Source organism: Peromyscus leucopus, chromosome 10 (assembly GCF_004664715.2).
Source record: "Peromyscus leucopus breed LL Stock chromosome 10, UCI_PerLeu_2.1, whole genome shotgun sequence".
In the NCBI taxonomy this organism is placed as follows: domain Eukaryota; kingdom Metazoa; phylum Chordata; class Mammalia; order Rodentia; family Cricetidae; genus Peromyscus; species Peromyscus leucopus.
In genome coordinates this window covers 72,491,798-72,502,660 of record NC_051071.1, presented here as the reverse complement: position 1 = coordinate 72,502,660, position 10,863 = coordinate 72,491,798, and the positions used below count along the sequence as shown (strand labels likewise).

General features: G+C 40.1%; 1 protein-coding gene across 4 annotated transcripts in view; it reads left to right on the top strand.

The window, feature by feature from the left end:
- The first annotated feature begins 570 nt into the window (after positions 1-570).
- The window catches only part of Cenpc (centromere protein C), a 55,366-nt gene continuing 45,073 nt past the window's right edge, over positions 571-10,863 (top strand). For 2 of the 4 annotated variants that reach the window (XM_037209124.1, XM_037209122.1), the window contains exons 1-3: positions 571-802; positions 7,342-7,385; positions 9,526-9,596. In XM_037209124.1, coding sequence (XP_037065019.1) covers positions 785-802; positions 7,342-7,385; positions 9,526-9,596 — 133 coding nt within the window. In that variant the 5' untranslated portion in view covers positions 571-784. The remainder of the gene's footprint in view (positions 803-7,341; positions 7,386-9,525; positions 9,597-10,863) is intronic. The other 2 variants (XM_028892432.2, XM_028892362.2) reach the window with 1 other exon arrangement.

The following is a 10,863-nucleotide window of genomic DNA, read 5'->3' as shown; positions in this document are numbered from 1 at the left end:
TGGCTGTCCCGGGGACTCGCTTATGTAGATCAGGCTGGCCTTGAATTCAAGACATCCATAAAGACATGCGCCACCACCTTCCGGCTCTCGCTAATTCCTCCTACTATTGCCTATTAAACCGTAATAGAACGTAATAAACGTATTATACATTTATCTCAAGGATCACACGTGCTCGATCTGCGGCTTTCGAAGTAAAAGCAGCCATGTATGTGCACAGCAAACTGTGCTTGCAGGAAACCGAAGCCTGAAGCAGGAGCGTTAACCCTAAGGGAGGGCGGGGCGACGGGCGGGAGGGAGGCGGGGCGACGGGGGCGGGAGGCGGGGCGGAAGGCGGGGCCGATGGGCGGAAGTCGTAAGCGGGAGGCGGGAAGACGGGCGAGAGGCGGGGCGGAAGGCGGTGAGACAGGCGGGAGGGAGAGACGCTCTGCCGGTCGGCAAGGCGCTGGGTGGGAGGGCGGGGGGAACCTGCGAAAGGCGGGCTGATAGGTGGAGTGACGGGCTAGGGGGCGGGATGAAGGGCGGGACTCGAAATAACGCAAATAACGGCCAATGGGCCATTGGCTGCGCGGTGCGTTCTGCGCACGCGCAGCAGTTTTGAATCCTCCTTCGCCTCTGCTGTTTATTTAGCGCCGAGTCTGCGGTGCGGATCCGGCGGCTCCTGGGCCGCCTCCGGCCGCCGTTTGCCTCTCGGCCTGCGGGGTTTATTCTTTTTCCGACCCTCCTGGAACCTCGGCCTGCGGGGGCTTCCCTCTCAGGCCTCAGTCGGGCATCGTGGGCCGGAAACATGGCCTCCTTCCATCTGGTAAGTGCCGGTCTGGGCCCGGGCTGCGAGCTGAAGCGGCGGTCCTGGGGTGGAGCGGTGCGGACGCGGGGCCTGTGCTGTGAGCGGCTGGTCAGGGGTGGTCGGGATGGGTGCTGTGAGCTGCTTGTCAGGGATGGGTCAGGATGGGTGCTGTGAGCTGCTGGTCAGGGGTGGGTCAGGATGGGTGCTGTGAGCTGCTGCTCAGGGGTGGGTCAGGATGGGTGCTGTGAGCTGCTTGTCAGGGGTGGGTCAGGATGGGTGCTGTGAGCTGCTTGTCAGGGGTGGGTCAGGATGGGTGCTGTGAGCTGCTGCTCAGGGGTGGGTTGGGCTGAGTACTGTGAGCTGCTTGTCATGGGTGGGTTGGGATGGGTGCTGTGAGCTGCTTGTCAGGGATGGGTCGGGATGGGTGCTGTGAGCGGCTGGTCAGGGGTGGGTCGGGATGGGTGCTGTGTGCAGCTGGTCAGGGGTGGGTCGGGATGGGTGCTGTGAGCTGCTTGTCAGGGATGGGTCAGGATGGGTGCTGTGAGCTGCTTGTCATGGGTGGGTTGGGATGGGTGCTGTGAGCTGCTTGTCAGGGGTGGGTCAGGATGGGTGCTGTGAGCTGCTGGTCAGGGATGGGTCGGGATGGGTGCTGTGAGCTGCTGGTCAGGGATGGGTCAGGATGGGTGCTGTGAGCTGCTGGTCAGGGATGGGTCGGGATGGGTGCTGTGAGCTGCTGGTCAGGGATGGGTCAGGATGGGTGCTGTGAGCTGCTGGTCAGGGGTGGGTCAGGATGGGTGCTGTGAGCTGCTGGTCAGGGATGGGTCAGGATGGGTGCTGTGAGCTGCTGCTCAGGGGTGGGTTGGGCTGAGTACTGTGAGCTGCTTGTCATGGGTGGGTTGGGATGGGTGCTGTGACCTGCTGCTCAGGGGTGGGTTGGGCTGAGTACTGTGAGCTGCTTGTCATGGGTGGGTTGGGATGGGTGCTGTGAGCTGCTGCTCAGGGATGGGTCAGGATGGGTGCTGTGAGCGGCTGGTCAGGGGTGGGTTGAAAGCAACACAGGTAACAAACCAGGTGTGATTGTGTACCAGCAATCGGAGTAACTGGACTGTCTGTCAGTCTCAAGGTTTCACATCGTAGCTTCATCTATGCCTGCTTTTTTCTCTCAACAAACAAAAAACCCTGAAATTATACTTTTTGTCAAAGTACTATTTTGTGTGAAGTTTCTAATATTAACGGGACAATTGCTGTTGATAGAACTTTTAAAAGGTGCCAACTTTGAATGTCTGATGTGGACCAGAACTTGCCACTTTATGTTTCTTGACACATTGATATTCATTAGTCTTTCAAATTTCGTGTGATTACTATGCTCTCACCTAGCAGTTCTATTTATCTTTTTAAGAAAATCTTCATTGATGATCTCCTATTGTGCAGTTGTGTGTGTATGCCTGAACATATATGAAAAGACAGTATAGTGTGTATTCTGCAAAATCGTATGTAATTTACATTGCATTTGATCAGGGGGAAAATCATTAAAGCCACAAAAAACAACACTTAACAAATGCTTGCTGTACATTATCAAATACCTGTTATAACCCTACAACTATTTTGAGCTTATTAGTTCTGATGTCTATGTGTGGTCTGTTTAGAAGATAAGGGCAGAGAAGAGTTAGGGGTTATTCTCAGGTATTCTTATATACTCAGTGTTTTCAAGGGGATTTCCTACCTTAGACATATTTGGTTATAACCAAAGAAACTTTGGTTTTTCCCAGGGTAGGCTTGGGGTTGGGATGGGAAGGATGAGGGCATATCTAACAGGTAACCCTAACAGGGTACTTAGTGGGTAGAAGCCAAGGATTCTGCTAAGCATCCTATAACAAAAAGTCATTCACTCTAGTAGAGTTTGGCAAATCCAATTGTGTTGTACATTTTTTTTTTTTTTTTTTTTTTGAGAACTGTAGTCCTGGTGGAAGAAACTCAAGTTGAGATCAACTGAAGGATAAATTGAAGTTGACAGGTTATACTTTCAAATAAATATTTTCTAGATTTTATCTCAGAATTAAGGAACCTTATTTGTCTTGGTTACTACCTGCTTTTGAGTGTGCCTAAAACTCACTGACATTCTAGGAGATGCTCAGTATTCATGAGCAGGTGACCTAGCCTGTCATAAAAATGTTCCTACTTAGCAGAGGAAGAGGTAGCATTGTACAGGTGTTTATGTTTAAAAACATGTTTCAGTGTGCAGATCTGTGATCCTTCAGTTTACTGAAATGAGAAGAAATTTCATAAATTCAGGTCCAGAAGCTTGTGTAATTTCCATTCTCAGGATTGGCTTTTATTTCAGTGCCTCACAGTGCTGAATACTGGAAAGAGGCCGACATGTCTGCTTTAAACGTTTCCATCAGATGAGTAATAGTGGGGCTGTTTTAAAAATACCGCAGCTGCGGGTTTGAGGTTGTAACATAGTGGTATAGAGTGTTTTCCCTGCATTGATGGGTCTTGGGTTTAATCTTGACACTAAAAGAAAATTGATAGTAAAGCCAAATTGTTAGACATTTTTTCTTTAGTTTGCTGCCTATAAAATGGATTCTTTTTGCTTTTAAGATTATGGGTTCTCACCTTTTTTAAAAAAGATTTTTATTTAATTTTTTGTTTTTATTTATTTGGCATATCTTTTTTTGTTGTTGTTTGGTTTTGGGACAATGTCTCATGTAACCAAGGATGGCCTTGAACAGGAACTTACTATATAGGCAAGGATGACTTTGAACTCCTGTATACATCTCCTGAGTAATTTGGATTATAGGTCTACAATACCATCATGCCCAACTTTTGGCAAGCATTTTTGATTCTTTGAGACAGGGTCTCATGTTTCCCGGGTTGACCTCGAACTCTCCTACTCTTCATAAATGCTGGGATTACAGGTTAACTACTTCCTCATGTTTATAGGTTCTGGGGATTTGACTCAGAGATTCCTGAATGCTAAGAAAGCATTCTATCAACTGCACTCCATTCCTGGCACAGATTTTTTTTTTTTGTATGTTAATATGGCATATAGTTTAGTAGAAAAGTTTTAGTAGAAAAGTTCTGGAAAGAAGATAAATTATCTCAAGACAAAATCTTTACCCCAAGTTTCTTTATGTTTTTTGAAAAATATTTGATTGTGTGTGTGGGAGGGAGTGGGGGCGTGGATCTGTGTTTGTTGGTTGGAAGGTTTCCACCTTTACATGGATTCTGGGAATCCAACTCAGGTTGACAGGCTTCACAACAGTGTTTTTACTCATTGGCCCATCTCCATGGCCCTTTCATGTTTCTTTATATCTATTTTGTTTTTGCCTTTTCTTCCCTTCCTAAGCAACACAGTCTGAATAATATTAGGTAGAACTAAACGACGTGGCTATCCCTATGAATCGGAAACTGTAGTGACTCAAGAGCTAGTGTGTAGGAGCAAGCATGAATCGGGTTGACACAATAGCCCAGTTTACAATGCCAGGGCATTGGATGTCGAGAAGGTAGTATCCATGTGCTTATGGACACGGGGACAGCTTCTGTAGTCAGTGAGATCAAATATGGTCGTAGGAGTGATTCACTTAGGCTTTTTGGTAAGGGGTGAATCCCAGCTAGGGAGCAGCGAGTGTTTCAGTGAGAAGTAATCCGGTGTGGTATGAAGAGGACATCCATACTGGACTGTTTTTATAGTGAGTTAGAATCCTGGTGGTCTCATGGGACATCTTCACAGGACAGTGGCTTAGAACTAGGTGAGAGAGCCTGAGCAGAGGTAGGGAGATAACATGTGGAAGGTGTGGCTGAGACCCATATGGGAGAGCTTCCTTAGCAGATAGGCCTCTGGGAGGTTTGATCAGACAGAGTGAGGTCAGTAGAGTAATCGATTAATACAAGCTACGTTAATCAGCTTGAGGATGATCACATATATTCTTTCATACTTTGGAGAAGAAAAAACATAGAATGGGTCCTGTGATTTTAGATTGTAATTGTAGGGATCTGAACTCAGATACAGAGAAATAGAGGTGCACACATATTCTCTCCGTTGTCTTACAGGCTGGAGAACAGATAGCAGCTTCCCGAAAACAATGAGTATGCATGACATTCAGTTCATTCCTGCTTTCTAAACTAAAAGTAAAGGGAACTAAAGATCTCTTTAAAAATTGTGGCTTTCAGAGCTGGTGCAGCCAGCATAAAAGTTAGCCTAGAACAAGTAGAATATTTTGTATTTTTATATACCACTGGGTGTAATAAAAGTGGGGTGAAGTAAACAACTGGTGTTGATAGTGCTCTCATTTTTAAGAGTGTGCTGGTCATCATCTTACCATGGAATCCAACTTGAAGCTTGTCCTTTATCGTTCCGTAATTAACAGATATGGTCCGAAGGGCGCAACACCTTTGTACTCTGCTTTGTCTTTCCTTTGTTCCCCATTCCTGCCTTTCTGTGGTGGGGTACATTTTAAAAATTAGTTTCAATTTTAAAATTATCATAGTTTTAGGTAATTCTGCTCTTCATTGTTAAGAATTTTTGCTCTTTGCTTATTGTTGATAATATACAATCTTAGATTTTTATTTTTTGTTATTTATTTTAGAGAGGATTTTGTTATGTGGCCCAGGCGACCTCAAACTTAAAATCCTCTTGTACAGGCCACCACAGCAAGCTCCATTTTAGTTTTAAGAGTTCTGTATTTCAGATATCTTTTAAAATTATTAGTTTTCTTATTTTTAGGTTTTCTCCATTTTTGTCTTTGGCATTAACTTTCTCTTGGGACATTTTACATTTTAAAAATTCATCTCTTGATTTTCCTTTTCTGTTTTAGAGACTTAAATGTCCAGTAATCTACAGGTGTTGGTCATATTTGAGACTTGGACAACAGAATACTTGTGAGATACGCCACTTTAGGTTGGCTGTTCCATAAATATGCTTGTTAGGTCCAAAGGAAACTCCCAATTCCTCAAACTCCAAAAGCAGTTCACATTTCCAGAAATGTGATTTCTGGCATTTAGAGAAAAGCCAGCATTCCTCAGGAACTTGTGAAGCTGGTTCCCCTCTACTAAAAGTAGTCATTTCCCTTATTGCAGAAGGGCAAATGGATACCCATGGTACCTATCAGCATATCAAAGCTCATGCTGACCTCCAGGCTCCCTCAGTAACACAAGCACCTGTTACACATTTCAAAGTCCATGCTAGCATCCCAGCCCTTCTCACCTCCTTTTCTATCCTAAACTCCCTCCATCTCATAAGCTTCCCTCCCCACAGATACTCATTCTCCTTAGAACCCTGCTATTCTTTTTTTTTTTTTTTTTTTGTTTTTTTGTTTTTTTTTTTTTGTTTTTTCAAGACAGGGTTTCTCTGTGTAGCTTTGCGCCTTTCCTGGAACTCACTTGGTAGCGCAGGCTGGCCTCGAACTCACAGAGATCCGCCTGGCTCTGCCTCCCGAGTGCTGGGATTAAAGGCGTGCGCCACCATGCCCGGCAACCCTGCTATTCTTAATGTTTTTCTTTATCTCTGCTCTGCTCCTGCTTCTCTCACTATGTTTTCTCTATTATCTATCCCTTGCTGGTCTCACTGTCTTCCATATAGCTTTGGACAGGTCCAGTCTGTTGACCATGTGTAGTCTACTTCTTTCTTTCTCTGCTCTGTGCTCTTCCAGAGGCTTCTAGCTGTTCTAACTCATACCTATAATAGAAATTTTCCTCTTAACCATTTCATGTCATGCTGTCAGTTTATACAATGCTTTCTTTTAATCTCTCCTACCCACCTTTAGTAAGACATAGTCTCACTATTTAGCACAGCCCAGGTTGATATCAAAGTTGAAATCCTCCGGTTTTAGCCTCCTCAAGTTCTGGGACTACAGTTGAGCACCCGCTGTGCCTGGGAACTGCTGTATTGCTGTTTGCTTGTCTTATTCCTTCTGTTTTATCTCAAGTTCCTTTTCTGTGTCTCTGTGGCTTTCTCTATGGCAGATTAGTCTCCTTGAAGGAATTAATATATTAATATATCCAATGGAGGATATTATATATTATATATCATATATATATAATAAGGATATCATAAATAGCCAATGAAGAATATTAATATATAATATTTGTTCTTACTTTAGGTTGCTATGGTTTTTGTCATGTTTCATTATTTATCATGCTTCATCTCATTTCCATCTTTCAGAAAATTGGGTTTTTTTTTGCATATGGCTTTCTATTCCATTTCCATTGTTAATTTATTTCTTGCTATTTCATCTAGTGTGTGTGTATACTCATGTGACATGTGGATATCTGGGGATAATTTCATGGAGTCAGTTCTTTTTTTCTAACTTAACTTGGATTCTTGGGATCAAACATGTCATCTAGGTTGTATTGTGAGTAGAAAGCTCCTAACTAACCATCTTGCCTGTCTCTAGAATTCTTTATAGTACTATATTGGAAAATTAATAGATACTTGTTAAATGAATAAATGGAAAAATATGTTCTTTTGTTAATCCTGTATTGTACTGGAATTATTTTGAAGATAAGTTGTATTTGATTATAGTTTAAAAAAAATTAATAGTTAACTTTTCTTTCAGGATCATCTAAAAAATTACCACAGAAGATTTTGCCGGCCTTCCAGGTGACATGCTTATACTTAAGCTTTTAAGACGACTTATTTTCATCTTCAGAAAGTGGGTTTTTTAATTTAAGATAGAAAAATCTATTACTTTTGGCTGATTGATGTCTATCCACACTGATTGGTCTTTTAATTATTTTATATAAGAGAGAAATATTAACACAAATCATCTAATGACTTAGTGGAAGTAAGAAAAACATACTTATAGAATCGTGGACAAGATGAATTAAACAGTGAATTATTAGCACTCAATAGTAATATTAGTGAAATATACTTATTTCAATAAGTTTTTGGACCATAAAAAGCTTGCATTTTGTTTGAAAGATTTTTTTTCTGTACTATCAGTAAAATTATATAATTGACAAAAATATTACTTATAATAGGATAATAAAGTAACAGTTTATGTCATAAAAGGTTTTTATATAATTTAGCTATTAATTTGAAGTATACCCATCCATGTAAAAAAATTATATGGAATTTGTGTGAATTTAATGAAATATTAAAGGTTTAGTGTAATTTTAAGCAAAAGTTTATTAACTCTCTTTAGACCTACATATCTAAATTATGCTGACCAAAATCCAGATGTCATTCATTAGGTAAATGCTTAAACTCTATGATATATTCATAGCATAGAGCATTATTCAGCAATAATTGGAATGAATAGTTCATTCTTGCAATAACTTGGATTATTCTCTAAAGAATTATAGTGAGTAAAAAAAAGTCATTGCAAAATATTGCATACTATACAGTCTCATTTTTATGGATGATTATTTTTTAAATGACAGAAATTTAGAAATGGACAGGTAGTTAGTGGACAGGGATTAGGAATGATAGGATGAGGTGAGGACAGAAGGAAGTTAGAGGGAAATAGATCTATTACTGAAAGGGCGATACAGGGATCCTTATGGTAACCAAACCAGTATCTTGTCTCTGGTTGTGATATTGAACCTACAGAGGTAATACATTGGGTAGAATAATACACACACACACACACACACACACACACACACACACACACACTCACATACACACACACACACACCCATAGAAATTGAAATGATCTATGTGAGATAGTTAGTTACTGATAACCACACAGATTAAACCGGTTAAAAGTTTTGAGTCCTTTTAATGGCCAAAGAGCAGACTCGTGCCTCTGAAAAGACTCTTAGTGACCAAGCTCAGGGGTACAGTGTTTTTAAAAACAAAAACCACAGTTACATCAGTGCTGGCGGTTGGTGGAGGGGGGGCGTCATTCACATTAGTGAGGGATTTTTCCAGACACTACATGATAATTATTTTTGATTTATATTTCTCTTAGTTACTTTAGTTTTATTTTTAAACTTCCACAAAGATCAGTTATTTCAGTTAAAATATCTGGATCACAATCAGGGTCATGACAGTTCCCAAAGTGATGCCAAGATAGATGTGGCTATTGGAGGTTTGGAAGGCTGAGAAGAGTCTAGGCAGACAAAATAAAGTTGAGACAAAATTGTATTACATTAGTCATTTCATAACATAAAAACATGAGTGAGTACATATTGAACCAGAAAAAACTGAATGAATATATTATAACTATATGGCAATGTAAAATCAATACAATATTTAATTTAAACTATTTCTATCCATCCATAATTGCTGATTAATTAAAAATTAATGCTATTGAATCCAAAGTGCACTTGAAAGCTCGCAGAGAAGACAATGTTACTTGGAGATGTCGAGACTGGTGTCCATAAAGTCTTCATTAAAGAAGCATTTAGTGCTTGAAATAGAATTCAATGGTAGACAAGTTAGCCTGGAATGCCAAAAGCCCTGGGTTTAGTTCGCAAAACAAAAGCAAAACATTTCGGAACCAGTTTAGTTCTTCAAAAATTGGAATTGCTATTGAAATATAGCAGTTGTCTGAACCAATTTTAGATACAGATATTCAACTTTGAGTAGATATATGTAGATAATAAGATAACTTCTCTTAATATTATATACAAATAGAATGTTTGTTGGACTCAGACTACCAAGTTTTCAAATAGTAGAGATATTTTTTCCTCTTTACAGTTAACATTTTATATGGGATTTTCAAGCAGACAACAAGTAACAAAGTAACACATATCTTACAGAAATTACATATTTACTTTTTCTTTTTTATTAGAGCGCCCAACATTCAAGCAAAGCAAGGCCAGAATGTGCTGGATATCTTACAAGACTGTTTTGAAGAACAAAGTAAGGCTTCATTTCTAGACGGACTTTCAGAGTTGGTATAGATGAAAATAGAAATTTATCACTAATGTCAAATGTAGCAGATATGTTCTAGCATTTAAATATGTAGGGCAGTTTCTTCATAACTTTGAATATACATAATCAATCCTTCTTAAATCTTTTGGTATATTGAGAAGAATATAGAATACTGTAATGTGCCATCTTTAACTCACAGTAGATCCCTATAAACTGGAACTCCATAGATCACTACTTTCCACAAAAGAAAATATTTCTTTAATGTGAAAATCTAAAATCATATATGCTTGGAAATACAGAAGTTTGGATATGAATATCATGCCACAAATGGAATATTCTATGAAATTTTATTTTATGTACAAAATTATACTCAGTCTTTGTATATAAAGTGTATGTGAAATGTAAGTAAATTTTGTGTTTAGACTCAAGAAAAATCTTAAGATGCATATGTAAATATTCCAAAATCTGCATAAAACACGAGATTAGGTACTTATAGATCTAAGCATTTCTGTAAGGGAGAAAGCATAAGGGATCATTTGAATTTGAAGTAATTTTGGCAATTTACATTTGTTTATTTCAAAGTGATGAATTAACACAAAAAGCGTTCTGAGGCTGAGCATGAGTAGGCGAGTGGAGAGAAGAATGGTAGATGCTGCTCTTGAATGTCAGCTCCCCAAGCCTGGGCTGGAACATTGACTTCCAGTGCAACTGTTGAGAGATGAGACTTGAGGTGTGGTTAGATCATAAGGTTTCTTCTGTCCTCATGAATGAATTTGAGCCAACCATAAAGGCCTTGGGAGCTTTGTTGGTTCTGTATCTTGCTTGGGATAAAATAAAAACTCTTGCTAGATACAAAATCTCTGAAATCTCTGAGCCTTTTAAATCATTCAGTTTCCTGTATTTATTTTGCAGATCTCTGGGTATGAAGCCCAGGGCGTTGTGGTTGTTAGGCAAGCACTCTATCACCGAGCTACATCCCTAATTCAGTCTCAGGTATTCTGTTACACAAAAGTAAGACAGCAGAAAAAGTATCTTCATTACAGACAGAAAGAACTGAATTTTTTTTTTTTTTTTTTTTTTTTTTAGGAATTTTGTTTGTTTTTATATTTCTGATGTTCTGTAGGAACATTTGACATCTCTGTTTCTTTTGGTTGATTGTATTTTGGAGAGTCAACTGACAGTTCTTCACGGATCATATAGAGTAGTGGTTCTCAGTCTTCCTAAGACTGACACTTTATACAGTTCCTCACGTTGT